This window comes from Seriola dumerili, unplaced genomic scaffold (assembly GCF_002260705.1).
Source record: "Seriola dumerili isolate Sdu_G_001 unplaced genomic scaffold, Sdu_1.0 BDQW01000258.1, whole genome shotgun sequence".
Classification (NCBI taxonomy): domain Eukaryota; kingdom Metazoa; phylum Chordata; class Actinopteri; order Carangiformes; family Carangidae; genus Seriola; species Seriola dumerili.
Genome location: NW_019174513.1, coordinates 1,696,718 through 1,710,383, shown reverse-complemented (window position 1 = coordinate 1,710,383; position 13,666 = coordinate 1,696,718). Strand labels below are relative to the sequence as shown.

The following is a 13,666-nucleotide window of genomic DNA, read 5'->3' as shown; positions in this document are numbered from 1 at the left end:
TCACCATCACACACACACACACACACACACACACACACACACTCGCTCACTTGCTCATGCACTTTTCAAGACATAATATTTCCATTCGTGTAGACAAAGCGTGGAGAGTTAAGAGCAGAGAAGCGAGGATGCATCCACAGAAAAGAAAGGGGCGCTGATAACGATACTGGAGGGGGGCAGGGGTCTCTGGCTGTCACATCCATAAGATCATGAGTGACATGAGGGGAGAGGGGGGGGGGGGGGGGGTCCGCAACAATCGAACAGAAACGGGTTATGCAACTTATTATTCATTTGTCTCATGCCTTATTTCCATATTCTTTTGTTGCCGGAGCTTGATAGGCCCCGGCACGCACCTGGCACTTCCATGCCAACAAAGTCCTATCTGATGTGCTGCCACAGTGGCACACACACAAACGTGTACATGCATATTCACTCAATCAGACACAATACAGAGCACGTAAAACTAACACACAGAGAGCTGTGTGAGCAAGGGGAAAGGTGGTAATTATTCAGGGGGTCCCAAGCTGGAGGTGGAGCCCCTAGAATCCATGGATGAATTGGACTTTCTCGTGGTGCTGCGGCCTTACGTGCCACTGGTTCACACGTTGTCAAAGTGCCCAGAATTCCCAGAGAGCCACATTCTTAGAGAGCTATTACAGAGGCATACCAAGTGTCCATCCTTCACTTGTGGACTCATTACAAGCACATGATGAGAGAGCTGTGTAAACTCTCCATCACGCTATAGCCATAAACACACACACACACACACACACACACACACACACACACAACACACACACACACACACACACACACACACACACACACACACACGCCAGCAAAGATCAAAGATTTAATGTGAATAGATACATGTGAAAGTTTAGCCCTTACCTTCCTCCGCTGAATTAGGCTGGAAAAACAGACAGAGAGACAGAAAGACACTCCACATCTCCACTACAGAATGACACTGACAGAGAGAGAGAGGGAGGGAGAGAGCATGAAAGAGAGAGAAAGAGGGAGATAGAGTGAGTGTGTGTGAGAGGGAGCGAGAGAGGGAGAGGGGGGTGAGAGAGGGGGTGGAGTCTGTTTGCTCCCTTTATCTGAGGGAGAGAGAGAGAGAGGGAGAGGTTGAGGGGGTGGATAGATGAATGGATGAGGGAAGGAGAAAAATATTTACAGAGCAGCACATACAATAAGTACACTGCCAAGCGAGGAAGTAAACAAAACACTGTTGTCAGAGAGACAGGAGGAGAGAAAGAGATCAGAGAGAGAGAAAGGAGGAAAGTGGGAGAGACTTCTTTTTTTTTTTTGATTTGAGAGAAACAAAGGCACAAAGAGAGAGTCAACAAGAGAGAGTGACAGAGAAAGACGGAGGTGGAAAAATTAATAAACAAGTTTGTCTGGTCTCTAAAACTAATGTCTAGACATGTCTGACGGCGTTCGTTCCAGCTCTCCTCTAATGCCTTGCACAAATTTCTGCAAGGCCGCCTGGCAGACTGAGCCTCAAACTGTGGCATCCCTCACACGTCTGAACACTGTGCTAACTTGCATTTTTCAAGCTGTGGCATGTGAAAGTGTACCCAATTTTTTTCCTCCTCTATTTTTTCTTGTTTCTTGCTCACTTCTACTTTTTTTTTTAATGGAAAATGAATATAATTTGGACACATTTCTGGATGCACTCCATCCCTCATATGACAACACCACCCACCCCCCTCCCCTCTTTCTCTCAGACACACTCCTCGCCTCACAGGGCTGCTCATCCAGACAGTATCTAGACACGCACAAACACACACACACACACACACACACACACAAACACGCAGACACACGCAGAGCTGAACAGCCCTCTGGTCCGTGCACGCCACTCGCTGGTCAGTCTGCAGCACTGCAGCTTGTTGATGGGCTTTCATGCCCCAGTTCACTGCAATGAATAAGACTCCAGTAGACTCTTGCAGGGAGATGTTGCCTATTGGCTTGACACAGTTAGATGGCCCCATTCCCAGCCAGCCGGGGGCCCTTTACCCTCGGCTCTCTGCTCCGAGGGGCTGATGTACAGAAGGTAAAGTGGAGTGGGAAATGGATGATGCTCCTCAACTCATTAAGCAGGTATTTAAAACTTCTCAAATCCATCATTTTGTTTTTGTTCTGAAAGAACTTGTTCCCTGTGCCACCATGATTGAAATGTGTGTTTTTTGGAGCTGAAACAATTAATTGACAATTGAATTCATAGTCACTCATCAGAAAATTAACTGTGTTATTTGATAATGATAAAAAAAAAAGCCAACTGATTCCAGCTTCTCAAATGAGAATATTTCCTGGTCCTCTTAGTCTGAATAACTTTGGATGTGGACTGCTGGTTGAGCAAAACAAGAGATTTTAAGATGTCATCATCGTCTCTGGGAACTTGTGATGGCATGTTTTGCTGTTTGCTGACTTGTAGACCAAATCGTAAGTCATTTAATTGAAAAAATAATCAGAAAATTAAGTGATAATGAAAACAATCATTAGTTGCTGCCCTCTTTTTTTTTAGCTTATGTTCTAAAAAAATCCCCACAATCGCACGTCACCCTCTGGACTTGCTGTTAATATTTGATTTCACTTGAATGTGAGAGCAACTACAGCAAAGGTGTGTAATTTTAGATTAATGTTTTCTTTAGAAAAATGCAATGTGAAAAGTAAAGTTTCAAAGGGGATCCCTTTGAGGTAAATATTCTCTTGCATCTCTACATGTGTTCTGGTTTGGCTTTTGAAGCTGTGTGACTCAAGAGGAAATCTGACCTCATAACTCAACACGACTATGAATATATCATTTAAATGCAACTGTTCAGCAGCAGCAGCAGCGGCAGCCACAGGAAAAAAAAAAACTAAGCTCTGGTTTTTAAGTCATGGTTTTATTTCAGTGTTTCAGAGAGTTGCTTAGCTCTACAGTGTGTGACTGAGCAGCTAACCGAGGCTTTGCTGTGGTGCAGACGAGGAAATGGAGTTGCCACAATGTAGAAATGGATACCGGACAAACCTCTCACACTTTCACCTCAGCACAAAGACTGCAGTTACATTAAACATTCATCACAACAAACTTGCTTTGACTTATGGCATTATAGAAAGAAAAGAAAAAAACTGCTTATGCTCATAATTCAACACACACATTTCACATTCACACATTTCGAGATGGACAACTCTACTTCCTTTTTAGTTTCTCAAAGCAAGTGTCACTCATGTTATTACAGCAGGAGAAGAGAGGACTTTATAATAAAACAACAGTAAAGGTCAACTCTTATCTGCATCCCACACACACTGAACCTTCGTCACTTCTCATTTCTGTTTTCTCGCAAAAAACAGATAACAAAAGAGCAAAATATACATATTAAAGATGTGCATACTGTGGAGAACTGCAAAGCAACATCGTGGCATTCACTGGCAGTAACAGTATTTCCAGAGGGAAAGGAAAATCAGTGGAAGTAAGAGGATTGTGAAAAACAAATATACTAACACAACTAAAACCACAGATCTCCTAACACATACAAGTGTATTTACATGTAGCAGGGATCCACACATGAAACACACAAAACAGTCATTAGGAAGTAGTCAGACTGCCAAAGTGCAAACGAAACACTGCGAAGCTCCAGAGTGCTTCCTCATGAAGAAGATGCAGCTGTACAAACATTGATGCCGCATATATAAGTATGTGTACTGTGCTGTGATAGCTGATCATGATGCAGTAACTGGAGATTCTACGATATAGACACATGATTTCAGACAATTGGACACAAAAACATATGATAAGACATTTTCTTTGTGCGTAAACCACTGAAATAAATACAATCAATTTAGAGTTGTTATTCCGTATCACCGCCTCACATGGCTAGTGTCTTGTATTGGATTGAGATTTTTATCATTTAATTATCAGGAGACTTGAATGTGTTTCAAAACGTCCCTCAAACGACTGTTTAACACTGATGAGCGCTTTTGATTTGACGTAACACTGTTATAGAGATTATGAGATATTTTATTTCATGAGCTGTGATGCAGTAGCTTGTAGTTACGTGTTGATGACAGAAGAGTTTCAAGTAAAGTGATGGATAAATGCATTTTCTCTGCTCTAACAGTTAGAAGCCATATAGAACAACACAAATAGCCACCTGAGTTTTTGTATCCGACTGTTGTGATGCACCACGTAAATGACTGCACTACAGCAATCTTTTTTCTGTCATCCTGGTTGTACCCTGCAGTGAAATCATTAAACTGAGACTTTGTTAAGACTTGGCAGTGCTAAACTACACCTCATAAAAAACAATACATGTGGAGCAGACACCACCGATTTACAGAACTGTCCTTGAGTTACTTCTTTATCAGCGCAAACACTCCAGACTTCAAACAGCATACATTAACACAAACATCCTCCGCTCTCAGATGACGGCATCATACATATTCTGCTTAGACGTGCTTAAATATACTTATTTAAATCTATAGTCAGTGCTTTTTATGCACCCAAGAGAGGAGAGGGACTGCTGCGGCACCTCCATGTTTATTCTGTCTACTCAAGAAAACATGGATCCCTTCCCCTGGCAGCGAGGCACACCAGGCAGGCAGACAGGACAGCAAGTCAAGTCTTTTTTGGGTCAAACTACTGCTCTCCAAAACCGGCTTTTCGGGCTTGACCTCAATACATAAACCCCCCTTAAATCCTGCAACCTTTTAACACGGGGGGTAGCTGAAGACCTGGGACTTAGCACTGAACATATGTTTATCCTCTTATATGGATCGATATGCACGGAGCTGGCGCCGGGAATGTCAACACATATTAAGTAATGATAATTCTGTTAAGTTTGGCCCATGTTTAAAGCAGGATTACAGGGATTTCTGTCAATTATTTTAGCATTTGTAAGTGGGGAATCATTAAAAACACAATTTAATTGAAAAAAGGCACATTAAAAACATACAATAAAAAACTAAAATCTCATTTCTGCATTAATACACTGAGTTGGCTTTTTCTAAACACATCCTCGCTGCTCTTGTGTGAGTTATGAAATATAACTCCTTACAGTATCTATGTGCTTGGAACCTGTTTGTCTGCATTATACCCTAAGGCTTCATTCTTTTTTCTAAAGATGCTCATGGTTTCCCTGAGGGAAGATCCACCATGGGAACCTTTTCTGTGGGAGACATTGGTGCAGGTTCTTTGCTGTCTGGCAGGCCGACAACCACCGACTCAGGCACCGGGGAGAGGGTGGGTTTCCCTGTACTGGCAGCGAATCCCTGAGCAATGTCGTCAAAGGTTCTTCCTTTGGTTTCAGGCACTCGCAGGAAGGTGAAGATGAAGAACAAAATGAGGAGGACTGTGAAAATGATAAAGACGTACGGGCCACAGATTTCCTGAGAGAAGAGGAGAGATGTGTTTGTTGTGGGATAAACTGCAAGGCAAGTTCAAACTACTCGTTCATGAACAGCATTTGGGTGTAGTACATGTAATCATACCTCCAGTTTAGGGAAACCAAGCCCCACCAGGAAGTTGGCGGTCCAGTTGGAGAAACCAGACACGGCCATGGCAGCAGGTCGGGGCCCCTGGGAGAAGAGCTCAGCCACGATGAACCAAGGAATGGGACCTGGACCCATCTCAAAACTGGCAACAAAGCCTAACACAGCCACAATGGCCAGGTAGCTTAGAGACGGTGTGGTCTGCTGCTCGGAGAGAGAAACAGAGAGAAAAGAGTATTGTAATGAGGGAACATTAGGGAGACGTTTTATTTTCGCAGGCAAAAAGCTCAAAGAACATGAACTTACCACTAAAGAGAGCGAGATTGTCATAACGAGGGCACAAATGGCCATTCCAGCCAGTCCAATCAGGTGCAGCGTCCTTCGCCCCGCCCTTTCAACTAGGAAGAGCTGGTTCGGGGGAAAAAAAAGGGATTGATAAATAATCCAGAAAATATAAAACACACTACATCGGAGACACAAACCAGGTAGTCAGACACTTACAGAGACAACAGTAAACACAGTGTTGACGACTCCAGCTCCGATAGTAGCGTAGATGGGTTGAGTTACACCGGCAGTGTCAAATAGGCCTGTGGAGTAGTAAAAGACCTGAGAGGGGAGAAAGAGGAAGAGTTACTATTTGGGGCTGCTATTGATCTCATATTAACATAAGTTCAGTCTTTAAATAACATCACACTGATCGGTATTAATTGATTTTTTTGGCAACTTTTGGCAGAGCACCAAGCTCTAATCACACACTGACATATTACCACCTTTTAAAGTTGATAAGGCAAAACTGCTAGTTTACACATATAGCAAACATGAAGCAAATTAGCAAACATGAAGCAAATTTGCAAACATGAAGCAAATTTGCATACATTTGGAGTTTTTTCGTCCGGCAACCTGATGAATCTGAGTCTAATATTCACTCTCTTTTAGCTTCGTTTTGGTCTCTACCAACTTCTGAGGGAAATATCTTCTTCCTTAGCTGCTAAATGCTCCACTATGTACACCAGCAAGTTGCTAACTTTGTCTGCTGTTTGGCACTGGGCAGGTGGTGTACAGTGAGATTATTAGATAGGGAGCTAAAACAATAAATTTTATGCTGTAAAGGCAAAACGATGAGCTAATAGAAGCTAAAATGCTGTGTGGAGGTGAGCTGAACAGCAGAGTTAGGTGATAATTCTTTGTGTAAAAATACATAATGTAAAAAATATTGATTACTAAAGCTTTAACTCTTTTGAACAGTGACACAGTCGGAACGAGCTGCATTGTGTAGAATTGTACTAGCTAGTGGGTGATGTAGGTCGTGGGTGTTAATGTGTCTGTCAGTGGTCAATCGATGTTGTAGCCTTTAGCTGCGGGCTGCAGCAGTTTCACTGTGATTGTCGGGTCAGATGCTTGAACTGTCAACACGTTCAGTCAGCCTGGTTACATGACCTTATTAACAAAATACCTATTCCCATTGACCCTCAGAGGATTACATTATTCCACTCAATCTAACATTGCCTGGAGCCAAGAGGCTTCTCCTGTCATGTGCTTGTCTGAAACAGTTGTATCAATTCAATGAATGCTCCTTTAAAGATTCAAGTTTGAGTTTAAAGACTGCCCGCCCACTTCATGTAGACTGACATCTGATAATTACAACATTATAACTCTATAACTATGATGTCTACTCACAGCGTTGATGCCAGACAGCTGCTGAGAGAGCTGGAGGACGATAGCGATAATGATTGGTTGACGATATTTTGGGGAGCGGAAGAGTTCAGGGATGGTCACTTTCTTTTCCATGGCCATCTTCATCCCTTCTTCCTTCATCTCTTCAATATCGTCGCTCACATCTTCACAGCCCCGCAGGCGCACCAGTGCTGCAAGGAGAAGACGGGATGGATGAACAGAGAGGAAGTCAGTACATTATTATGCAAATATAATGTCAAAGAAAAGAGAGGCTGCAAAGGTCTTGGAACATCACGTAACATGATAAAATTTTAATAAATCACAAGGCCACCTCATCTTCATGACATGCTTCAATCCACGGATCATTAAAAATCCATGAGTCATTCTAGATTCAGTCTTATTAAAACCTGACGCTGCCATCTTGTTGGCAGCGTCTCAACTGTTTCCAGACTGACCTTTTCTTGCCTCCTCTTCCTGGTTGAGGACAATGAGCAGGTAGCGGGGGCTTTCAGGGCAGAAGGGCAACATGATGCTCTGCAACACGGCGGGCAGGGCGGTCAGAGCCAGCAGCAGAGGCCACAAAGTGTCTGAGCCCAGCAGAAACTCGAGACCAAAGACCTAAAATAAAGAGACAACAGGGAATGAAGTATTTGTAATGGATGTATTTAAATCTGTTTAAGTGAAATGGAACAGTCTCAGAAAAATACCCTCATGAGGGCAGGGTACCTGAAAATGCTATATGTTCTATAATCACCATATCACACCCCCCGTACCTGTGCCACCAGGATACCAATCACTACACCCAGCTGGTGCAGAGTGCCGAAAGCTCCTCGGAGAGCGGTGGGAGCGATCTCGCCCACGTACATGGGAGTCAGTCCCGTGCACAGACCGCAGAACACACCGATGACCAAGCGGCCGGCAATGACCATCTCAAAAGATCGACTCAGGGTCGACAAGCCCATCAGACCACCGCCAATAAGAGCGAGGATATTATTTAGCAACATGGACTTGCGCCTGGTGATGACAAGGAAGAAGGAAGGACATAGTTAGTGAGAGTAAAGAGAAAAACTAAAAAAAAAAAAGCAACTGTACAAAGTCTGAAAAAGAGGCTGCAACTATTTTTTTTCTTACAAAATTTGCAGTTTATTTTCTCAATTCATTGACTAACTGTGATTTCCCAGGGTTCAAACTGATCAGTCCAAACACAAAGATAGTGAATTTATGAATTTATGAAAAAGAAAAGTATCAAATCTTCACATTTGAGAGGCTGATACCAGCAATTGTTTGCCATTTTTGCTTGCTAAGTGAGGGAATTTCTTGATCTATCATCAATTTACTATCTAGTATCTTGTATTAAAGCATTTTCTGCACCTCTGTGTTTAGTCCTTTTGTGCTCACCTGCCAAATTTGTTGACCATGGCTCCAACAGAGAAGGATCCGATCATGCCTCCCACACTGAAGATGGCCACAGAAAAACTCCACACCATGGTGTTTGTTCCTTGGCTGAAAGGCTCCCCGTACCGCTCCATAGACACATTCTGGAAAAACCTGCGCAGTTTCTGTCACACCACAGAAAAGAATGGCAAGGTTAGAGGTGGCTGCTTCTAAGAGAGCATTTGTCTTATGTAGGAGACTGTGCTTAATGTATATTAGGGAGGATTTGACATATCCACATGGGGGCAGTAAAGCTTTTAGCATTGGTTTATTGCTCTGCCAAACCTCATGTCTGGCACCTTAACTTAATTTAGTTCAGAGCAGACCTACTTATAAAACCAAACCAAACCAGATACCTGATACAAAAGACAGAGTCTTTAACTGTGTGTCACTGTAGAAGATTACTACAATCTTAATACCAGAAAATGAGAGAAGATGTGGTATTATATCTAGCATATTGCAAACACTCACACATCCAGAGCAACACACACACCTGCTCTGGCGCATTGATGACCCCAGTGTTGTAGCCAAACTGTAGTGAACCGATGACTGCTGTTGAAACACAGTAGAGAAGGTAGACTGTCAGCTTCTTCTTCGGCTGTTGATGGAGAAACAGACAGAGAAATGTGACGGATTAAAACAATGAGTGGGTGCATCTCAAGTACAATCATCCCCTCAGTCTGCGTGGTGGACAAGGCCTGTCCCTGGCTCTACAAAGCTCTCGTTGTTTATAGTGACACTGGTAATTACAACAATGAGCCTTTCTACATCTGCTCTCCTTCCCTGTTTTCAGCCCGCTGCATTAGAAACTGCAGGGCTCGCCGCACCGCTGTGAGAGACAGGTATTACAACACGGCGCGGGCTCCATGACTCGCAGCTCTGAGGTATTTCTCAGCTAAGTAGCTAAATACACCCCAAGAGAATAAGACTGAATCCTATTGTAAGTGTTTTTTCCCCGCTGGTTTCAGAATTAAAGTGGATTTAGCTCATAATAACAAGCTAATACACCTGACATTAATCCCTTGCATGGCAGGGGAGTGAAACTTACAATATGTTAAAGTATCAAAGCAAGCAGAACTGAAGGTAGTCATTAGTTTGAATAAAGTCGCCAGTTCCCAGTCTACTATGTAGAGATGTCAAAGATGAACATCCCCAATCAAAGTTTCACTTTGACTTAAGAACTAACCCAATCTCTTATGCATTTACTATGATGCTTAAACTTTCTAAAAAGTTTTGTAAAAGTTATTAATCATATCCAGAGTCTAATGGTTAAAGTCCAAAAAGGCTCAATAAAGAAAGAAAATCCATTTTCATCATCTCGTTTAATCCATCCATTCTCAAAACCTGCTGCTGTTTCAGCACTAACTCGACTTTGCAACATCACTGAAACATTCATGATGTCCACCAGCAAATGAATACACTGTTTTGTACAATTTGTAATCACAGTCAAGTCAAAAAATAACCTCATGTAGCAACAAACATGTTCAAAGCCAGGCACAGCGAGTTTTGTCCCACGCATTTACCGTACATGATATCACTATCTGCACAGATAAAATGCCAAATTCCTCCAAACATCATGAAACTGTGTGTTCATTTGGAAAAAATGCCTTAATACAAAAATCAAAAGGGAACTTAAAAGAGTCTCCCTCTTCTGATCTACTGAGTTTCAACTGAGAACTTCAGGTTCCTTATTGACAACAAAAGCATTAGAAATGTATTTGAAGCACATGATATTCATGGCTGCTTGTATCAGGTGCCTGTTAAGTTACCATAAACCACCACTCGACACAGTGAAACAGCACAAGAGGAAGTGAAGAATTACTTGAAATGATGACAGTGGAATGATGTCAGAAAATATTTCACCACAGTCAGATAGTGGTATAGTTGTAATCAAGCTACACTGTGTTTCTAAGAGTGATATGATGGTCCAACACAAGCCGAACGTACTGGCGTTACGTCTGTGACGGACAGAGAGTATCTTGAATGTCTTGAAAATAGGAAATGCTGCATATGTGATAAAGTGACAGGGAGTAGGGGGAAGGAAATACAACACGCTGGTAAAACAAATGCATGATAAAGTTGAGGAGGGAAAAAATAAAAAGTGATCTAATGGTTGATAATAATAATCAAATAATGTTACATCTGTTATTTTACAATCAATACATTGAAGTCAAACAAGATGACCTCAGATAACCTAAAAAGGAAATAAAGGGTGCAGCACAGTCTTATCTTTCTAGAGGATTTTTAGATGAGGAGCAACTGCATGCAAGTGTGTGGTTGTGTGTGTACATGTGTGTGTGTGTGTGTCTGTGTGTGTGTGTGTGTGGTTGTGTGTGTACATGTGTGTGTGTGTGTGTGTGGTTGTGTGTGTACGTGTGTGTGTGTGTGTGTGTGTCTGTGTGTGTGTGTGTGTGGTTGTGTGTGTACATGTGTGTGTGTGTTTGTGTGTGTGTGTGAAACAGATATGTCAGATAGATCTGCAGGAACACGCTGCTGTTGAGTAAGATTTAGACAAGATGACTCCACCTTTTAATCACCCTCTTGTTACAACAGTGTCTCTAACTGGGGAGCGTCCCACTGAGTGAGAAGCATTGTGTATGTTATGACCATGATGCAGCTGACGTTGTATCAACATGTTGTTAGGCATGTGGCTGCGCTGTCATGTATTCATTTCATTTGACCAACCTCTGCAGCTGTAGATACAACATATACCTGTTCACATTCGTCATTGCCATTCCGCACACTGTCACAAAATTGATTACATGCCAAGAAATGTAAACAGTAATGTGAATACTGACAAAATGAACTCACTGAGCTGAGACTAGTGCTCAGAAAATATGAACTTGTTGAACTTTTGCACTTCAAACTGTCTGCGCATGAAGATCATGTGATATGACTGAAAGCTCCAGAACAAGTACTAAATGGACCTTGTGGCGACATTGTTTTCTTAACTGCTGTTTTCGAGGTCAAGAATGAACTTTACTCTCTTCATTTGGTCTTTTCTTGTGCTTACGTTTAGTTCTTTTTTTAACCCCTAACATTACATTTTTTTTTTTTTTTTAGAAAAATTAAGAAATTATTCCAAACCACGTGACACTGTGTTTCAACAGCGTTATGATTTCAGCATTTCATCATCCCTCGCAATAGTCAGAAGAGTGATGCTGGACTAACGCCTGCCTCCTCTCTTCAACACTCAACTTCCACATTCATATCATCTTAATCACTATTTCTCATTCCCATATTTAATACATAGTTACTTCTCTTATTTTTAACTATATTGCATTTACCCTTTCTTGTGTCTCTTCATGAACCTTAGCTTTGCAGCCACCCTATTACACAATTTTCTCTTCAGCACAGCATATCTGATTAATATTAACCGAGCAAATGCATATTACCGTGCACTCATTTTGTGCATTTTGCAGGGCATGCCAGTATTGAGAGTAGTATGTTGGGTAGCTACACCAACACAGTGGATGTGAAAATCTTAAGTAACCGCCACGAAAATGAAGTAACTGCATGCAACATGTTTCAAAACAGAAACCACAGGAAAGGTTAGCAAAGGCACAGCGAGTTCAGAGACAGCAGCAAATTCATGTTGATTTTAATTTTTTTTTTTTTTTAGTTGACAAACACTTGGTGTTTTCACCAGTACCAAGTTGTCAACCCTCCCCTTGTTCCAGATCTCTCTTCACCATTGCTATTCCCTCAACCCACCTCTCTACGCAAGCATACAAATAAAAGCAAGAAACTAACTTGCACATTCAAGTTCAAACTTGCCCCCAACAGCCCAGTCTCCCTGTCTTTCCCTATTAGTCACATCCTGAAGTACACATCTCACATCACCAGTTCCTGCTCTTGCCAGAGAGGAAAAATACAGAATTACCAGCCTATATAAGACACTCTAAGTCACTGGGAGGTGCTGGGACAAAACAGGGACAAAACAGGCTCAGTAAAACAAACAAATGGGCAACAGCCAGGCTGACACTCTTCCTCAGGGAAGCACTGGGAATTTTAACAGACGATAAAATATGTGTTTACGTTCAAGAAGAAATTACAGAAATGTGAAAATGATTGTAAGTGTAGAAAAAATGACAGCGTTGCAGAAGCAGCTACCCAGCACAGCAGTAAACCAGTAAACTGTTATATTCACCTTCTCATCCTCCATCCGCTCCATCTTTGGTGCTTGTTAGAAGATAATCAGAGGAAAACCACGGGAACGCTTCAGATCACACACTGAGGCTTCTTGCACTGAGCTGCTTTTTACTCCTTATGAACACACCCCTCTGGGACAAGCAGTATAAATACCTGAAAAGAAACAAACACAGGAAGCAGATATGATAACTTTGTAGCAAACATTCATTATACTTATTCTTAAATAAACATTTAAAGAGACAAAAAACATCTTCAGCATTACAATATTAAAATAGATCCCGTGGCTTCGGACTGAAACTACTACTATTCCCTACATCTTATACCAGTAAAGACTGTGGACTACAGACCTAAAGAACTCAGTGCGCAACCCGGCCCAGACAGATGAAGCACTTTGCTGCACTCTCCGAATTCAACAGGAGTCAGTGAGTAAACCCCTCCCTCTGCTTCCCTCTTCACCCTCCTCCTCTGCTCTCTCTAATTATGAAATGTGAAGAGGAAAGTGATGTAACTCGAGGTCTTCAAATGTAATTATTGTCGCTTTGTTTATTCTTAACAATACAGAGATAAAACAGCATCTCAGTGGCCTGCAGAGACTTTAACAATCCACATGGTGCGATGGAGCTGCAGGTGATGCTGCGCTACTCGACTGGAATTTAAAAAGAAATTAAGTTGAAAATATTTCATAACACGCTCTGAGTTAGTTTTAATATAATAAAATGATAAACTGAAATCTAAAATTAACTACCGACGACATTTTTTCCTAGTGACAAACCGCATGAATGAGTCGGAGTGATGAATAAAAATAAATGTTTGTTTACCGGTATGTGGTGCCAGCCCTGATATATCCAGTAAACCCGTCTTGTTCTGACCTGTTGGCTATGACAGATGATCAATCCTACTTTCTGTCTGTCTGTGCTTTTATAGAAAGCGG

At 41.9% G+C, this 13,666-nt stretch overlaps 2 protein-coding genes across 5 annotated transcripts in view; both read right to left on the bottom strand.

Moving 5' to 3' along the window:
- The window catches only part of LOC111230113 (ephrin type-B receptor 5-like), a 41,101-nt gene extending 40,141 nt beyond the window's left edge, over positions 1-960 (bottom strand). The window contains exon 1 of the mRNA XM_022756696.1: positions 892-960. Coding sequence (XP_022612417.1) covers positions 892-949 — 58 coding nt within the window. The 5' untranslated portion in view covers positions 950-960. The remainder of the gene's footprint in view (positions 1-891) is intronic.
- Positions 961-2,872: 1,912 nt separating this feature from the next.
- Positions 2,873-13,666, bottom strand: LOC111230062 (solute carrier family 2, facilitated glucose transporter member 1-like). 4 transcript variants are annotated; one of them, XM_022756626.1, is made up of 11 exons: positions 13,083-13,140; positions 12,734-12,888; positions 9,077-9,181; positions 8,548-8,708; positions 7,923-8,163; positions 7,605-7,767; positions 7,153-7,340; positions 5,977-6,081; positions 5,782-5,883; positions 5,476-5,679; positions 2,873-5,373 (listed from the first exon to the last, which is right to left on the bottom strand). In XM_022756626.1, exons 2-11 carry the CDS (start codon positions 12,755-12,757, stop codon positions 5,113-5,115), a joined length of 1,554 nt encoding a protein of 517 aa, XP_022612347.1. In that variant the 5' UTR covers positions 12,758-12,888; positions 13,083-13,140; the 3' UTR covers positions 2,873-5,112. The 4 variants fall into 4 exon arrangements, with proteins under 4 accessions (XP_022612347.1, XP_022612345.1, XP_022612344.1 ...); XM_022756624.1 differs by lacking the exon at positions 13,083-13,140 and adding an exon at positions 13,554-13,666 and having other exon boundaries at positions 5,476-5,883; XM_022756623.1 differs by having other exon boundaries at positions 5,476-5,883.